Raw genomic sequence first — 19,262 nt, 5'->3', positions numbered from 1 at the left:
CTTAAGTCACGGTCTCTTCCATTTCTGTGCCTCGCGTGCCGTGGGTGCAGGCCGCTTCCTCAGGTTCTCTATACCAGCGTAAGGACACTTAGGCGTGATGAAGCCACACTGTGGGCGTGGCCAGAAGTAGCCCCGCCCCGCCATGTGACGCACCGGGTGGCGAGCGTGGAAGCTGGGAGTAGGGGGCGGGACCGGGTTTAGTAGTAGAGGTGGTGTCGGAGGGTTTCCTCTGGACGCCTGTCTGCCGGCTCCTGTCGTTCCGTCGACTCGGAGGAGCGAAGGCGACCTCGACCTCCAGCGTCCCCGCGAACTGAAGCAGCGGGGGCGGGAGCCAGGATGGTGTTGCTGGGCTTACAGGATAAAGCTGTTGGGCAGGCGGGTGTGTCGGTGCTGGGGCAAGTGATGGAGAAGATAACGGGCGGCAACCTGCTATTCACGCTGCTGATCGCCTGCACCTTCACGCTTAGCCTGATCTACCTGTCCCGCCTCGCCGTGGGCCACCTGGCCTCCCTGCCGGCTGGGGTGGTACGTACACCCGCAGCTTCCGGGCAGGGCACGCAGTGACCACGGAGACCAAAGAGCTAGTTGGAGCTGCGACCGCGCCGTGCTCAGCTTGACCGTGGCGGCGGGCGGGCTGGGGCAACGGGGTGGACGCGGCACTGCCTTGGCCCTGCGGGCCTTGGTGCTGGGGTTCCTGCTGGCGGTTGCGATTCTGGCGGTGGCTGCTTGGCTGGCCCTGGCAGGAGTCATGTTTTACGTTTTTGTGGTCCTAGTACTGGCTGTGCAGGCTGAGGCACCTGGTGGCCCTAACGAGCAGGACCAGACTGGCATCTGTAGCCCCGGCTGTGGCGCTGAGCGCATTAGTGGCGGTACTGTCCGCCACAGTGGTGGTGCAGGTCTCAATGGGGTTCCTGGCAACTTAGGCCTAGTTTCCCTCATCTCAGTGACAGCTCTCGTGTGGTTCAGTGTCCAGCGGACTATGGCATTGCTCTCAATGGTGATTTATATCTGTGTGAAGGGGGATGTGTTGTTTGGTAAAGTCCGAATGACTAGAGTGTTGTGGTGTTAGGAAGGAAGGAACTCGGCTCCCTGTTGCAGGGAAGACAGATGTAGTGAGATGAAACCAAAGTCGAGAAAGCAAAGTAAGTTTTAATACACTCTGCATAGAGTAGCAGAGTGGACTTGGCCCAAGGTGAGACAGGCCGGGGTGCTCATTCTGCGGCTTCTTTTATGTGGGTTTGGCAGGGTAGAGGTCCTTAATTGATAGCTTTCAGCCCTCTAGGCTTGTTCTGAATGGTGAGATGAGGACACGGGCTGTGCTGTGGCTGTACTTCTGATGTTTCTTATCTGGGGAGACCCTGGACATTCCTGAGTCACTCTTGGACCCTGTGGCTTCATCTGATCAAATGAGTCATTTCTGGCTCTCTGGCTGTACCTGATCAACTTCCTGAGTCATTTTTGGAGGGCCCTCTCGCTTTTTCATCCCGCTCTTTTCTGTCTTTCTGCCTAACAGTAGGAACCTTGATACTAATAAAAGATCAGTTTCTCTAATTTAGTGTCTTTACTGACCACTTGCTTAATACTTACGTAATATATTTGATGAATGCATCCTTAACCAGCCAGCACCAAGTAGCTTTTAAAACTGTTGTTTTATCGACAATGGAATGTACTATTGACCAAGTAGTTTTAAAAATAATTTTTGGTTGAATCATAATAGGTATGAGACAGTTATTATTTTTCCTATTCATGAGATTTTTGAGGCTGTGGTATTTGTCTTTAGAAAGGCAAAGGTAACTTTATTATTTTAAGATTGTTGTTGTAATTGAGGGGCGAGTTTGTAGTGCCCCTTACTATTTGAAGCCGCCAAAGGTCAGGATTATTATTACCCTTTTTCATTGCGAGTTTGTTTCCAGGAGTTGTTGTAATCTGCAAGTCTCATTTTGGGGCATCTTTTGTGAAAAGTCCACGCTAAAGAGTTCTTGCTAGAGTTGACCTACTCTTTATAAAATCAGCGGATCTAGTTGATTTGCAGTGAGAGGAGCATGAAATGTGTTGTTTACTGATAAATGTAGCTTTTTAAACTTTTCCCTTCTCTCTATACTTCACATTGCTGTTTGTCTTTTTTCTATGCCACCTTTAGGCAAGGTTCTGGGACTAAAATTATGAGTGATGAAGAAACTATAGTTTGATTTTCCTGTCTTTGCTACTAATGGTTAGGTGAGTTGCCTAGAACCAACAATAATACTAGCCATATTCTGGACAGTGTTCAGCATTTAATTGTAATGCCTTTGTGTTTGCCTTGGCATTAATCTTATACTCTGTTTTTTGAGTTTCTGTTCCTTTTACTAAAGCTACTCTTCTAAGGTATTTGCAGTTTGGCTGTTCTTAAACTACTTTTGATGCTTCATTTCTGGTAACTTTTTAGTGTTAATGGCAAATTTTGCTTGTTGGTCATGAAACGAAACTGGATTTTTCTTTAAATGACATGTGAACTGAAAGTTTTTTGTTTTCTCTTGCAGAAAAGTCCACCATACATTTCCTCTCCGATTCCATTCCTTGGACATGCCATTGCATTTGGGAAAAGTCCAATTGAATTCCTAGAAAGTGCATATGAGAAGGTGAGTCTTCCAAATGATTAGAGGAAAAGAAATTAGTGCTTTCAAACTTCATTTAAATGGCAGGACATTAAAAAAAATTGTCATCTTATGCTTATCCCCGGTATAGGAAACAGATAAAACTGGAGCTGTTCCTATTTTAGAGCCAGAAGGACCTTGGAGGCCCTCATATTTTCTCCCATATCCTGGGGTGATCTCTGAGACATCACTGAGGAAACCTGTAGTTCTGGCATTGGTGGTTTGAAATCCACTGGCCTAAATTTGTTATTCATTAATCGGGAGTTAAAATTGATACTGATTTATTTTGCTTAATCATGCATCTGTGGAATTTTCTAGTCTACTCTATACTCTCTATGACTTCTGTTCCATGAGGATGAGCCACAGGACTCCAAAGCCACTCAGATATTTGCATCTCTCCTCTCCAGTGAGCTTTCCTGTACCAGTTCAGCCACTTACTCCACAGTCGCACTCTGAACTCGTCATCACTCTTAACTGTTTCAGTAGGATTGAGGTGTAGACAACCTGTCCTTAGACCACAACTCTTTCTCCTGGCTTGTCTGTGTACTTCTTTCTATTACAACCATTTTTTGAACTTATTAGATCATTGATCTAATTAGATCATGATATCTTTTAGTCCATTGTCCCATCTACTTTCTCCTGATCTATCAGCGTTCTTTCTTTCCTTTCCTTTTCCGCTTTGGGACCATGGTCCCTCATTTCAGTTAGATTCCTGCCAATACTGTACATTTCCTTACCCCTGCTTCCTTTTATTTGCTTACTTGGTAAAACCCCAACCTTGGAGGGAGCCTATTATCCATTTTGTCCTTCCTTGCACCAGATTAATTTCTTCGTAATTTTATGACTGCCTACCTTGAATGAACTTGAATACTGCTCAACAATCCTATTAAGTTCCTGTGGTTGGCAGTCTTTCCCATGCCCCACAATAACTAAACCTTCACTTTTCTAAACTTCTGAATATTCCTACCTCTCTATCAAAGCAGCTACCTTTGTCTCCCCTTAAAAGAGAAGTGAAAAAGTAAAGGGAACTTCCTCATGTTCCTAATTAAAATACAAGTCTACTTAGACCTATATAATCCTCTTATCTTCCTATTATACTAATAATTATAACACATTTTGTACAATTCCTTAGGGCTTCACATAGATCATCTCACTGAAGTTCAACACACATCCTTTCAGGTATATCCATTTTATAAATGACAAAACTGAGACACATGCTGTGGATTTTGTCCTGGGGCTCACTGCTATCTAATGACCTCATCTCTGTCCACAGCTTCAGTTACCAGCCATATGTAGTTCACATCCAAATTAATGTCTCTGGCTCCAGTCTCTTCTCTGAGCTCCAGACCTGGATATCCAAATCCCATGTAACTCTTTCTTAGTTGTCTCAAAGGTACCTAAAATCCAACATTTCTTAAGTCTACCCCGTGATTCCCCTTGATTTTCTTGCTATCTAATCCTGGTTGTCCTATTGTTTCATCTCACCATTGTTCTCTCACTTTCGCACTGTACCAGAAGCCTAGGATTCATTCTGATATTTCCCTCTCCCTCTGTCAATCCATTGCTAAGTCCACAGATTCTCTCCAAAATAATTCGGTGTCCATATGCTTCTGTCTCTACTGCCCTACTGTTTCCTTGTGCCAAGTGCTCATGACCAGGTTGCTGCAGTAGGCTCTAACTGGTTCTCTGGCTTTCTCCTGCCTGTCCCTCCCTCCTCTCTCCCATGCAGTTTAAAATCTTTCATGGATTTCCTTGCAAGGAAAAAACTTCCTGAATATGGATGGCTAATGAGGCTCTGTGGTCTAGGCCCTGCTAAAGTCAGCCCTCATCTCATCCTCCCCTTCTCTTGTCTTTAGGAGCTCTGTGTGTTCTTGGTCACTGTGCTCATTTCTGCTCATCTGTCCCATCTCAGCTCAAGCAACTTTTCTTCTCTTGGTCTCCCTTTTATCAATCCTCTCCTCACAGAGTTGCTTCATGTGGTTCTTGCCACATTTGCAGTTGTACATTTGTTAATGTGGTTACATGACTAAGTGGTATCTTTTTCAACAGACTAAGCTTCATGAGTCAAGGATAGTGTTTTTATTCACAGTTGTATCTAGGGCCTATATTTCAATAATAATCAGAAAATTGCAAGATTAACCAGATTAATAGAAAATTAAAAATGTAATCAGTGTCTGTGAGACAGTGGTAAAACTGATGACTAAACTTCTAGAGTCTGTGCAGCAAGGACTATAGGAAAGGCCATCTCCTTTTGCTATTCTTGTAAATTTATGTTTAACCAAGGGGGGATAAAGCTATATACTCCCAGAGATATATTGATCACAGAATTATCTATACACAAAAAAAGACACATCACCCATGTGTCCAATAATGAAAGTATAGTTAATTATTAATATAATTATGTCTGTGCAAAAGACAGAAGATATTTTCAATATAAACAGTGACTAAAGCAGAAAAAGAAGTTTATAGCCCATTTGTAACTGGATGAACATAATTTTAAATTTGGACAAAGCTGGGGGCAGGATTACATTGAGGTCTGTGAATGTTTTAATTCTCGACAAAGTATTGTTTTGTGATCCAAGAAATTAGTGTCCTGACATGACACAGAATTTGGGATAACATCACAATGGGGACTTTTCTCTCTTTAGTATGGACCAGTGTTTAGCTTTACCATGGTGGGCAAGACATTCACTTACCTTCTGGGGAGTGACGCCGCTGCGCTGCTTTTCAATAGTAGAAATGAAGACCTGAATGCAGAAGATGTCTACAGTCGTCTGACTACACCTGTCTTTGGGAAGGGAGTCGCATACGATGTGCCTCATCCAGTAGGTGACACTGTTATCTTGAAGACAAATCTATGCCATAATAAGTTAATAGCAGGTGGTGTACATATTAAAATGTAGAGACAGTTTATTCCATGAGATATTTAAAAGAAGAAAAGCCAGAGGGAGGTCACTGACAAAGAATAGGTATTTTGTTTCATAGTTGCTGGCATGGACTAAACAATTTAAAAGGCTTCCTATATTTATAGGAATCAGTGATAACTTAGCATATTTGATTTGAGTGGGTAACAAGAAAATCCCATTATTTCATCAGAAGGGCCTCCTCTCTTCCCACTCCTGTCTGAAATTCTAGCATAAGAGATCTTTTGTACTTTAGAAGTTTGTGTTTTATTCCTCCCTCTAGAGTCAAATATTTAAGTGCTGCAAGTTAATATAAAACACGAATCAGACAGTTGGTCCAGTTGCTTCATCAGTGTACCACTTTACTATCCAGTGCTCTAGGACAGCAGTTAAGAGTTGACATTAAGTGTTGTTTCTGGGGGTGGGGGAGGTCTGCGGGAGTCCATGGCTCCTCCAGGCCAAAAACGAGAGCCCTGGAAAAATCCCTTTGGTCAGATATATTTATTAATCTTTCACACAGCTTATCAGATTTTTAGAATAGAAATGCCCCAAGGGGTTAAAACCATTAGTTATCTTAGTGTGAATTTATTATATTCAGAATATATTACAGTTAAACTTCTGGACATAGTGCAGTGAAGTATGAGATCTGTGTGGGAATAGAACTGGAGAATGTGAAGGAGAATACAAAAAATAATATGCCAGCCACATTGGACCTTTATTTTTAATTTTTCAAAAGGTTCTTTTCTTTGAGTTTAACAAGGTTATAATATCCAAATAAATCTTGTGATCGAGCAAAATTGTGTTTTAATGCTCATATACTCTTAATATTTTAAAGGTTTTCTTGGAGCAGAAGAAAATATTAAAAAGTGGCCTTAACATAGCCCACTTTAGACAACACGTTTCTATAATTGAAAAAGAAACAAAGGAATACTTTCAAAGTTGGGGAGAAAGTGGAGAAAAAAGTAAGCAAAATGTTTTCGTTTTGCATTTGTCCTAATATTTCTACTTTTCTGTGACTAGAAATCTAAGAGTGTGTATGTTTGTGTAACAAACTATACCATATGTAAAACCACTTTAGATTAAATGGAAGGGACATGCTATAATTACCATGGAGTTTAAAGACCTGAGAGGAAGTGATTATTGCTGCTCACTTAACAAAACCTTAAATGGGTTAATTAACATGCACATTTTAATTCATTTGTACAAATAACATGAAAATGATTTATAATTTATAATTAAATTTTGAAATAAATGATGTAAAACTTTATGAGGTTATTTTAAGATGATAAATAATCTTTTTTATCTAAGCAATTTAATTATATGTGTAATACCTTATTTATCTAATATTGTATGGGAATTATTTATTCCATGAAAAAAGTAAATTTAAATACAAAAGCTTACTTCACCAAATGTTTGATTTTAGCTATTTCCAATGGAAATATTTTTCAATGTATTACATGCTTTCTTGCATTATTTAGAAAGTCTATTGAATGTAACTTGACCTTCTTTGAGTATTTCTGGATATTGGACTTTAATGTTGCCTCTTGAAGCAACATCTGCATGCAGGACAGTAAGACCTCTGTGTAGGTCACCACATTCTCATCATGATCTTTAACATCTGTAAAAGGTTCAGCAACTTGATTTTAGTTTTAATATATCTGAAGTTGATGTGATATATTTCTAATCATACAAGAAGCTATTTTGTAAGTAGAATGCCAACTTCATAAATACAAATGAGAGATAATTATAGCACTAAGAACACCAGAATATTTGAACTTCTTTTCATTGGAAAGTTAATTGGAGAATCAAATGATAATTGGAAGGTCATTTGGTGAACATGGAATTCAAAAGGACAGGGTATTGATTGGATAACTTTTATGACTTAAGTGTCATCCAAGTATGCTTGCCTGTTGTATCTGTCTCTTGTGTGGGATGTACCAATTTGTGATTAGTTACAGTTTTTTTTCATATGTGGTCAAGACTTCAGTTTTTAGTCTTCACCTTCCCACTTTTGACCTGGGAAATAATCCATTCCTCAATCTTTGGATTGCTGTTCCTTGGGAAGCACCTCATTACTGTCCTCATATGCACCAAGTAATCTTTTTGCTGCTTTTGTTAGACTTTGAACTAAAACTCAGATAACCACACTCGTTTTTCTCATCAATTCATCTTTTCAAGATGAAGGGCCCATGAGTGAGGTTTTAGTGCGGCGGCTAGTTTGGCTGTCCATGTGGGCTTCCCACTGTTTGGTTTCTTGCCTTTCCCTGCTGTAACCTCATACCTGTCTGTTGGCATTTTTTGATAGTATGAATAGGATCTTGTTCACTTTCGAGTGAAGTTTTCATTCTCTGTTTTCTTTCTCAATACTTTTACATCTCTAGGAAAACTGATTCAATAAAATTTTTAGCAATAGTAATGTGAATGATCTTTTTCCCTCTAGATTTGTTTGAAGCTCTTTCTGAGCTCATAATCTTGACAGCTAGCCATTGTTTACATGGTAAAGAAATCAGAAGTCAACTCAATGAGAAGGTGGCCCATCTGTATGCAGATCTGGATGGAGGTTTTAGCCATGCAGCCTGGCTGTTGCCAGGTTGGTTTCCTTTGCCTAGTTTCAGGTATGGATAACAAAATTATAGCTGGTTATATTAACTCTGTGTCATTTACGTAGTGTTGGTTTGCTTTGAGTTAACAAAGATAAAAATTAAACATAAAACAAATCGGGGAGACAGCCCCCATTCTTCTATAAGAAATCAAGATGAATTTTCTTCATATAGTGAGCTCATTTGAGTTAAGTTTTGGTTTATTATAAAGGTAATTTGTTGTCTAGCTATTCTAATATTTTAAAACCTACTTATCTCACAATATTTCTTGTATTCAGGAAAGTCTCTGAACTCTATCTTAAAGTGACACAGCCTTCTAAGCATTTGTTTGAAAGTATTTGATTGTAGTATATTGTGAAATTTCTTTGTTTTGAAGTATTAGTGCCTTTCCTTAATTTTCCTTTTATTTCCTTAGCAGCTGTACTGTGATTTCCTTAAGAGCAGGGATCATCTGTGATACAAAGAAATAAGGCTCATAGCACTTGACGAATAGAATAAGGCTCATAGCACTTGACGAATAGCTTAGTATCTTGAATGTTTGTAGGCTTTCTGTACCTTTGTGGATTCATTTATGTTCAGATGATAGAGAAGGAGTGGAATTGGTACTCCCTTTTTCCTTTGATTTCTGCCATTTCTATATAGTTTCAGAATAAAGAGGGGCAGGAATAAAAAGGAAAGCCAGGAGAGGTTCTCTGAAGTTCATTGGGACTCATGATACTTTATATTTGTAAAGCGCTTTGCAGTTTTCAAAATGCTTATGTCCATATTATGTTAGAACACCCAGCAGAGCCCTTGGCTTGTAGTGGGTTCTTCCTTCAGAACTGTGCATCAAGCCTGTTTCCAGCTTCCTAAATTAGATAACCCTAGACTTAGATAACCCTAAATAAATCCTAGGTTTATGCAAATTCCTTAATTCTTAGGAAGACCCAGAGTGACTGCATCTGCCTCAAGAATCAGTTTGGCTCAAGTTGGAATTTCATGTTAATTGAAAGGAAGATTCTGCTTTTGTTAAACTGGAAAATGATTCTAAAGGAATAATTATTTGAGTCTTATTTTAGACCTTTAGTTAGAGCACAGGTAGTGTGTTTAGAATCAGGGATGTGTGTATATATATATATATATATATATATATATATATATTAAACACAGTTCTTACCCTTAAGGACCCTAGAAATTCCTAACAATACAAGATTTTTATGGCTTCTCTTTTACTTTTGGTTCTGAGTTTTGCCAGTTATTTTAGTCCTTAAAGTTAGTTAAATAAGGTTGCTTTAAGCTTGGTTCTGGTTATTTTTAAAATGAAGTTGATGCCAGAAAATATTGCTTTATTTTTAGATGTCATTTTCATCTTTGAATTACAGGCGCAGGGACAGAGCTCATCGAGAAATCAAGAATATTTTCTATGAGGCAATTCAGAAACGCAGACAGTCTGAAGAGAAAATTGATGACATTCTCCACATTTTATTAGAATCTACTTACAAGTAAGAGCTGTTCAGATCATGTGTTAGGCTGAAGCAGGAGGTCAAACATAATTAATATGTCCAGTTAAAAAGTAATGATACTGGCAAGGTAGTAACTATGACCTTTGGACTTTTTAAATGAATGAGACATAAATTACTGGGATCCCATGCCTCAGTGGAATCTCAGTGACAGCATGGTGAAAAGTTTGCTGATAAACTGCAGTGGAGTCTTTTGTAATTAAAATCATATTTCCTATTGGTCTCTCTCTTTTTCCAAATGGGAAAAAAAATTCTGACTTGTGATGGGCAAATGTAAAAGACTATTATTTTCCTGAAAAACTTATTCATTACAACCCTTTATTTAAAAGTTGAGGCTGTCAAAGTGTCTGGTAAATTTGTGTGTGGTTCATTCTGTAGGGATGGGCGTCCTCTGACAGATGATGAAATAGCAGGCATGCTTATTGGACTGCTCTTGGCAGGGCAGCATACCTCCTCAACTACTAGTGCCTGGATGGGCTTCTTTTTGGCCAGAGACAAAACACTGCAAGAAAAATGTTATTTAGAACAGAAAACAGTCTGTGGAGAAGATCTGCCTCCTTTAACCTATGACCAGGTTTGTTGGATTTTCAGTTTTGTTGCTGCCTTATGACTTTGAGTATGTGGGAACAATCTGAGATTTTCTGTATACTGTCAATTAAATCAGTTAGGTGCTTTATTTTCAGAAAATTCCCCCATGGAATTCACCATCTCCCTAAAACATCCTAATGCTGGATTTGGTTTGCTAGTATTTTGTTGAGGATTTTTGCATCCCTATTCATAAGAGATATTGGTCTATAGTTTTATTGTGATGTCTCTGACAGGTTTGGTATCAAAATAGTACTGGTCTCATAGTGAGTTTGGGTGTTCCCTAACATTTTTTGGAAGAGTTTGTGAAAGATTGGTGTTAATACATCAGTGAAGCCATCTAAGTCTGTGCTTTTCTTTGTGGGAACTTTATTAGTGATTCAATCTCTTTACTTGTTATAGATCTATTCGTATGTGCTTCTTGAGTCAGTTTTGGTAGTTTGTGTCTTTCTAGGAATTCATCCATTTAATCTGGGTTACCTAATTTGTTGGCATATAAATGTTACAGTATTCTCTTATAATCCTTTTTATTTCTGTAAAGTCCATAGTGATGTTTCTTTCATTCTTGATTTTAGTTAACTTTAAAAATATCTTAAATGATGACCAGACATTCTTTATTTCCCTGTCCCTGCCCTTGAAGACCACAAGGTAGACAAAAATCTACCTTCCATCTCATGGATTTGCCTATTCTGGACACTTCATATAAATGGAATCATAAAATAATTGGTCTTTTATGACTGGCTTCTTTCAGTTAGCCTGTTTTCAAGGTTAATCCATGTTGTAGCATGTAATATTCCATCACATGGATTGGTCACATTTGTTTATCCATTCATTAGTTGACAGACATAGGGTTATTTCTACCTTTTGGTTACTCTGTGTACTGTTGCCCTAAACATTTGTGTAGAGGTTTTGAAAAACTGTACATTCATGATTTCTGCTAGTGTTTTCATTTTTTAGTGAACGTTTGCTGGTCCTTACCATGCCATTCTTCAGAGTGACTGCCTCTCTTCCTAGCCTCTCTTCCTATTACCTTGCCCTCTTCTCCTATGTTAACCATAGATAGTAATAGAACAAGATAATCTGAGCTGCCCTGAACCAGCTACCTCTGTACTTCTACCCAAAATAGAAGCTATCTTGTAATAACCCAGAAGTTAAAATAATTCTGTATACTGTTGAAGTAAGTTAAATATTTGTAAGACCCAGGAAATATTTTTTCTTTTCAGCTCAAGGATCTCAATTTACTTGATCGCTGTATAAAAGAAACATTAAGACTTCGGCCTCCTATAATGACCATGATGAGGATGGTCAGAACTCCTCAGGTGAGCCTCCTGGCTAGCTTTCCCGATCCATACCCCAGTGTTTATTTATCAGGAAGAAGAAATACTGTAACATTAAGGAGAATTTTTTGAATTAAAAAAAGGAGAATAATAATCACTTTTAGAGGTAGTCTTTAATTTTATGTATTCTAACTATATATTTTTACATAATTTGTAGACAGTATGCATGCTAATCTGTTCCCTGCATTTTTATTTAACAATTAGCACTTTTTAAATGATAGTATATTTTTTCTGGGTTTTAAAGATAACATGTTTGTTGTAAAAAATTCTAACAGCATGGAAGTGTTGTGAAGTTTGGATTATGAAAGACCTGAAATTCTACCTATACTTTTGTGGCATTATCACTTGGAAATTATCTTGAGCTAAAATTTTTTTTTTTTAGTTTTTAATTATATGTATATATCATGTATTTTAATACTTTATTACACAATGATCTGGTTATTTGGTAGATTTTTAAATTATATAATGAAATTTATTGCTTTCATTTGTAGACTGTGGCAGGCTATACCATTCCTCCAGGACATCAGCTGTGTGTTTCTCCCACTGTCAATCAAAGACTGAAAGACTCATGGGTAGAACGTCTGAACTTTAACCCTGATCGCTATTTACAGGACAGTCCAGCATCAGGAGAGAAGTTTGCCTATATACCATTTGGAGCTGGTAAGATGATTATATTTGACATTGAAATGTCAAATTCTAATAACATATTTGTGTCTATCAAAATAATCCATGTGAATTTTATTTATAAATATCTTTCCCTTTCCTCATAGGGACATTCCTGCAAACATTTGCAGGAGTACAATCTTTGCAAGTAGGAAAAAGTATTTCATTTGTACTAAAGGAAATGGTTTTGTGAATCTTTATATAATGCTCGATTACCTTCTAACCTGTCTAGTTTTATCAGGTCTAATTTTATAGTCCACTCTGTATCCCTTTATTTATTTAAAGTTGTTTGTGAATTCTGTTTTAAAGAACTATTGGAGTTAGCACACCATTCAGGCACTTACTTCATGGTAAGTATGTTAACAGATTATTGGCATTGCAGATAAGAGCAAAGGCAGTCTCCTTAAAGGTGAAGCTTTTCTGGATTATGAGTCAGCTTTTCAGTTCTGTCTTTCTTTATGATAAAATGTTTTTTAAATTTGGGCAGGTTGTGCATTGGTGTACAAACTTCTGCATTTCAATTCAGACCCTAAAATAATGCAGGCAGACCCTCATTCCTCTAGTAATTTCTCTGTTCGTTGGTACTCTATCCAGTGAAACTGTATTCTGTGACTTATTTCATCTTTCCAAAGAGATCCTTTAAGTGACCTAACATTTTTGTCATTGGTCGTACTTTTTCCATATATGATGAAAAGTATAAAATCCTTTGGGGACTCAGATATTAATTTTATTTAATGAACAAATTGAATATGGCATATGATATAACATGAAAGTTAGATTATCGAGTTGGTTAGAAGGGGCATTAGTTCTGTAGCCCAAATTTTGCCCAAAAGAGAAATTACTTTTGCGCTGGCAGTTAACTGGCTGCTTCCACTTGAATTTTTCAGGTAATGCTCATTTACCTTCTGGGGCAGCTCATTTTTGGACAGCTCTTGTTTTTAGAAACATTAAAGCTGCAATCTGTTTCCTCTGAACTATTTGATTAGATATGTTCCCTCAAGTCTTTCTTTCATCATTTTATTGGTTTCCTAGGACTGCTCTACCACAAATTGGGTGACTTGAAACAAGACATTTACTCTGGGAGCTGAAAGTCTGAAATTAAGGTTGGCCGAGTCTTGCTCCCTCTGAAAGCTCTAGGGGAGAATCTTTCCTGGCCTCTTCCTAGCTCCCTGGTGGCTCCTGGCAGTCATCATTCCTCGGCTTGTGGCTGCATCACTCCAGCCACTGCCTCTGTCTTCACATGGCCTTTCATCCCTGTGGATGTCTCTTTGGGTCTTCATATGACTTCCTTTTAAGGACACCAGTCATGGATTCAGGGCTCACTCGAACTCAGTATGACCTCATCTTGACTTGTATCTGTGAAGACTGATTTCCAAATAAGGTTACATTCTGAAATTCTGGGTGGCCCTGAATTTGGGTGGGTCGGGGGACACAGTTCTACCCCATATGATGTTAAATATCTCCAGTTTCTTCAATCATTCTTTTACTTTGTTGTAACTATGCTGTTTATATGTGTTGATGCATATAATTTATTTGTATAATATCATTTTGTGAATCATCAGAATGATGTATCCATCTTTCTTTTTATTCTTGGTTATGATACTTCTTGTTTGTTGCTATTAAAAATAATTCTTTGATTAGTCTCCCTCTAAGTAAACTCTTCTTAGTTGTTGTATTTGATTACGGAATGGTTTGTGAATGCCCTTCTGAAATGTGGTTAAGTGCAGTTATGGGCCACGCAGGCACAGTGCTAAGCATTTTATGGTAATTTTTTCTCCATTTACACCTCACAACCACATTATGAGAAAAGGACTATTTTATTCACTTTTTAGAAACAGAAACCAAGGCTTACTGAGGTTTTTTTCCAATTTGGATAATTTGGCCTGTTCTTTTTGAGTTAACTGAGAAGCCATCTTCTGTTATTGAGCTTACTGCTACATGGGGTTTGGTAGGTAGAAGACGTTGGAAGGTGTTAGTTCTTTCTGATTTAAATATAACTGATGCCATCTTTTATGGAGTTTTTCTGTCTTTTATATATGACCTTCTTAAAAAGTACAATTTATATTTTCTATTGTTAAATTTTCCCCAACTTTTTATTAGGAAAATTTCAATGTGAAGTCAAAAGAATTTTACAGTGAACACTCATAAACACATTCTCTAGATTCTTCCATTTTACTTATTGTTTTATTTATCAAATATCCATCCTTCTATCCATCAATCCATTTACTTTTTAGACACATTTCAAAGTAAATCCCTTACATCAGTGTACTTCTCCTTTATTAACTGAAGTTCAGTAGTTTTGATACAAAATTTTACAATGAAATGCTCAATTCTTAAGTCAACATTCATTGAGTCTTGACATATGAATAACCTCAATCAAATCTAATAATGTTTTAAATGGTTATTGCTTTCTGGTCCTGTCTAAAAACCTTGCCTAGCCCCAAGTCATGGAGATATTCTGTTCTTCTCTATTAAAATTTGATGGATTTAGTGTTTTATGTCTACATCTATGATCTATCTTGAATTAGTTTCTGTGTATTGTGAGATAGGAATTGAGGTTCAGTTTTCTTTTTCCAAGTAGATACCTAGTTATTCTGACACCTTGTGTTGAAGAGACCTTTTCTTCTTCATTGGCTTGCTTTATTCAGCACCTTCGTTGATAATCAGATAAGTATAAAATCATGTCAGGGCTCTGCTCCATTTGTTGATCCTTACCCAGTACCAAACCATCTTGGTTCCTGCCACAGGAAAAAACTCACTTCTCTACTTTAAACTCTCACATTCAGAACACTTTTGACAATTCTGGTCACCAAGTATGTGGGTGTTTTCCCATACCAATTCTCTGTGGACACCAACTAGGTGCCCTACAATTCAATTTTCACACTTTCTACCTGGGGTTAGCACAGACTCCACTGGACTAGGGCTCAATCTCACAAGACTTCTCCCTACTTTTGACACCAATTACAAGTCCAGATTGTCACTTATTCTTCTAACTGGCTATACATTGGAGGTTCTCTCAATTCCCTACTTGGGGTTCCATAATTTGTTTGAATCACTCACAGAACTAAAAAAATAGTTTACTTACTAGATTACTGGTCTATTAAAGAATACAGTTCAGGAACAGCCTGATTCAAGAGATGAAAAGGACAAGGTATGGGGAAAAGAGCAGAGAACTTCCATGCCCTCTCTGTAATGCCACCGTCCCAGCATCTGCATGTGTCACCATCCTGGAAGCTCTCCAAACATTTCCCCTTGCCCCACTGATTTAGGGACTTTTGTGGATGATTCATTATATAGGTATGATTCATTGAATCATTGGTCATTGGCAATTAATTCAACTGCCAGGCTTCCTCCCTCCTGGAGGTCAGGGGTGAGATGTTCCAGTCTTCTAATCACATGGTTGGTTCTCTTGACAGCCAGTCCCCACCCCATCCTAAGAGGGCTTTCGAGAAGTCACCCTATGAACAAACTCAAGTGTGGTTGAAAGGGGTTTGTCAGGAATAACCAAAGGTCCCTTGCTCTCATCATTTCAGAAATTCCAAGAGTTTTGAGGAGCTCTGTGTCAAGAATGGAAGACCAGATATGTACAGTTGACCCTTGAACACCAAAAGCATTAGGGGCACCAATCCTCCCTACCTGCAACAGTCAAAAATCTGCGTATACCTTTTGACTCCCCAAAAACTTTCCTAATAAGACTACTGTTGACCTGAAGCCTTACTGATAATGTAAAGTCAATTAACAAACACATTTTATATAAGTATTATATAGTGTATTCTTACAATAAAGTAAGCTAGAGAAAAGAAAATATTTTTTCAAATTGTGAAAAATCTCTAATAAATTTTCCAATATATTTATTGAAAAAACCCAACATAAAAGTGGGCCGACACAATATATTTTCCAATATATTTATTGAAAAAACCCCAAATAAAAGTGGGCCGACACAGCTCAAACCTGTCAAGGGTCAACTGTATTTCTTACTACAAATCACAATATACAGTTGCTGTGTACCTTTAGTATTGAGGCCAGATATGAAGTTATTTAAGTCCTTCAATATCATCATTCTTTTCAAAATTATTTTGGCTATCCAAGGCTCTTTGTATTTCCATATACATTTTTATAATCATTTTTACATGTATATGACCATTTAAATTTTGATCTCAGTATATGTTGCTATTTTGGGTTTATTAAATCCCATTCTCTTCTGTTACAATTTGTAATGGCATTTCAAGCTTTGATTGTAAGGTTCATACTGACTTTCAACTATGGCTCTCTTGGAACAGAAACTAAGAATATTCTAGTATATTCCCAAACTAGATTACCATCATATATATTTCAAACCTTACATATAGTTAACCTAGATAGATGTTAAGTTTCAAAAAGTTGGAAAAGTCACTGTATAATTACCAAAATGCCATTTCCCTTAAAAATAGACATTGAAAGTCTTACAATCTTTATTAAATATTTACATTCTTGTTTTATTTGAAAAGAGTATGTCATTTTACCATATGTATATCTGCTGATCAACTAAACTGCAGATATATTTTATCACTCCAGGTTAAAAGAAATAGTAATTTCAAATGACTTTTTGAAAACTTTTTATTGCAGGGCGTCATCGTTGTATTGGGGAGAATTTTGCCTATGTTCAAATCAAGACAATTTGGTCCACTATGCTTCGTTTATATGAATTTGATCTCATTGATGGATATTTTCCCACTGTGAATTATACTACCATGATTCACACCCCTGAAAACCCAGTTATCCGATACAAACAAAGATCAAAGTGAAAAAGGCTGCTACAAGGAACCAATATGTAACATCACTGTAAACTGCAAAAGCATTTGAAGAGGATGAAATTTATAAAACAACTTCCAGTAATTTTTTTTTGTGTGTTTAATTTTAAAAGCCAGCTTAACTTACAGCTTTTTATTTTCTTAACTGAATGGTTCCATCAAATCTAATGGCATTGCAGACATTGCCTAATAGTTTTATGATAGATATTTACTACATTATGCTTTATTAAAGGAAATCAAGCTCATTAGTAAAATTGTTTAGGGGGATCTTGATAATTGGCAGACTCTAAATAACACAACTTCCAGTTGTTAGTTTTAATAGCAAATGGAAATCTTGGCAAGTTAAGTTCAGGGTTTTCAAATCTTGGACTAGACTTGGAAGTATAAAAGCCCAAGGAAATAGTTGGAAGCCTTAGGTTATTTATTTACTTACTGGGTAATGTTTGTGTGAGGGAGGATGGGTGGATAGGGAATAAACTCAACTTTAAAGATGTATAAAAGAGATCCTATTAATTGTTTTTGTATGATGATACTCAGCCATGTTGTAGAAAAACATATATTTTGAAATTATAGCTGGGATCACTATGAGAAATTGAGATCTATGACAATGACTTCATAATTTCCTAAAAATAATGTAATTATTAGTACTAAAGACTGCTCTTGTAACATCATCTAATTACTAAAAAATACATATTTATCTACCTGATAAATTTGTATCTGGTTCTACATGTTCACGTCTGTGTGAAAATCCAAAATAAAGTCCTTAAGGGACAACTTTTGTTCTCTTTGGCTCAAAGGTGGTTCCATTTCCTCTCCAGAATCTAATTAGGGATGTTTCTGTTACTAGTTCTGTTTATTAAAACTTAATTTATGATACAAGCTTTTTTTTAAAATATAAAATCTGAGATCAGTAAGTTCCTGGCTTTAAGATAAGGACAATACGAAGCAGGGTCCTTGGTTGTCACTGGTTACATTCTGTGAAGGTTCAAGAATCAACTCAAAATATAACTGGGGACTTGACTCTAAGATAATCTAAAATTAGATCACAGTCTGTTTTCACTAGATGAGGCCAAAATATTTTCCCTTATATTGTATAGGTCTGAGAGGAGGACTCATGTTAAACTCTATTCGTAAAGGCACAATCTCTGCTGTTGTTTTTCATATTAAAATTATCTTTGAATAGTCTGTATTCACAACTTGTACAATATATGTGCTTCAGAGAGTAGATTTCAGGAATCTAGGAACTTGAGTGAGAAAAAAAATTCCATCTTTATTTGTAGTAATTTAAAATTAAAATCTAGTATTCCTTTATGAATTTATACAGCAAACTACACTATTAGCACCACCCATGATTTTATGAACAAAAATCAGATTATTTTCATCACAATATACATGTTGCAGATCTCTTGAAACATCTTTAACTTTCATTACTACTTTGAAATTATAGCAGTTTTTAATAGATCTGCTGCATCACAAAAATTTTTTAAAGTCTATTTCTATATAATTGGTTTCCTTGCAATCCTATATACTTTATGTCTTAAAACCATTACTGAGAAGACTGTTGGTGAGGCCCGTGACACCAAAAAAGTGAACACACACCTTGACATGAACCTAGGCTGTTTAGTGATAGCCTGTTTTAGACCTTAGTAGATTATTTTTTAATCAGACTTAATTATTGAGAAGCATTAACAAGTTTGAGTGAAGAGACCTAGTATCATGAGGCTGATGTCCCAAGCAATGGGAGTGGACTGTTACTGATCACAGCACTTGTCCCTCTGCTCCTTTCTCCATCCTCATGTTCTCTCTCAGAGAAGAACAGCCTTGAATGGCAAGCTAGGCTAGCTAGAAAAGGTTTCATCCACTAACTGCTTCAGAATACATTCATTATTTCTAGAACTCCTCTTATTAGAACCTAGCTAAACAATATAGAAATTTTAGGTAATCTGAAATATCCAAGAACACACAAGTTGTTGACAGACTGTGTTGGTATAAACTATAGAATATCTAATGGTGAGACAAAATCCTCTGGACATAATTAAGCATCAAATACTACCCCTTGAATAAAATGCTTAGGAATAAACTTAACAAAAGAGGTGAAAAACCCATACTCTGAAAACTACAGGACACTGATGAAAGAAATTAAAGAAGACACAAATAAATGGCAATCTATTCCATGCTCATGGACAGGAAGAACTAATATTGTCAAAGTGGCTATCCTGCCCATAGCAATTTATAGATTCATTGCAATCCGT

The 19,262-nt window shown here is 37.1% G+C and overlaps 1 protein-coding gene across 4 annotated transcripts; it reads left to right on the top strand.

Annotated features, from left to right (window-relative positions):
* Positions 1-135: 135 nt before the first annotated feature.
* LOC118909094 (lanosterol 14-alpha demethylase) lies at positions 136-17,793 on the top strand. Of its 4 annotated transcripts, none has more exons than XM_057504512.1 (10): positions 136-525; positions 2,520-2,618; positions 5,282-5,458; positions 6,372-6,498; positions 7,977-8,151; positions 9,498-9,617; positions 10,014-10,209; positions 11,444-11,539; positions 12,049-12,217; positions 15,754-16,083. In XM_057504512.1, exons 1-10 carry the CDS (start codon positions 337-339, stop codon positions 15,819-15,821), a joined length of 1,416 nt encoding a protein of 471 aa, XP_057360495.1. In that variant the 5' UTR covers positions 136-336; the 3' UTR covers positions 15,822-16,083. The 4 variants fall into 4 exon arrangements, with proteins under 4 accessions (XP_057360495.1, XP_036735128.2, XP_036735129.1 ...); XM_036879233.2 differs by lacking the exon at positions 15,754-16,083 and adding an exon at positions 13,253-13,877 and having other exon boundaries at positions 137-525; XM_036879234.2 differs by lacking the exon at positions 15,754-16,083 and adding an exon at positions 16,826-17,793 and having other exon boundaries at positions 141-525.
* Positions 17,794-19,262: the final 1,469 nt, after the last annotated feature.

The sequence above is a fragment of the Manis pentadactyla genome, chromosome 7 (genome assembly GCF_030020395.1).
Source record: "Manis pentadactyla isolate mManPen7 chromosome 7, mManPen7.hap1, whole genome shotgun sequence".
Taxonomy (NCBI): domain Eukaryota; kingdom Metazoa; phylum Chordata; class Mammalia; order Pholidota; family Manidae; genus Manis; species Manis pentadactyla.
The sequence above is the reverse complement of the archived record's forward strand: the minus strand, read 5'-3'. Positions and strand labels throughout refer to the sequence as shown.

Bases quoted from the DNA above. Each gene is read 5' to 3' on its own strand.
- LOC118909094 (XM_036879234.2), top strand. From the start codon at position 337: ATGGTGTTGCTGGGCTTACAGGATAAAGCTGTTGGGCAGGCGGGTGTG. The intron at 2,619-5,281 runs GTGAGTCTTCCA...TTCTCTCTTTAG, and splicing joins TAGAAAGTGCATATGAGAAG to TATGGACCAGTGTTTAGCTT. The intron at 9,618-10,013 runs GTAAGAGCTGTT...TTCATTCTGTAG, and splicing joins TTATTAGAATCTACTTACAA to GGATGGGCGTCCTCTGACAG.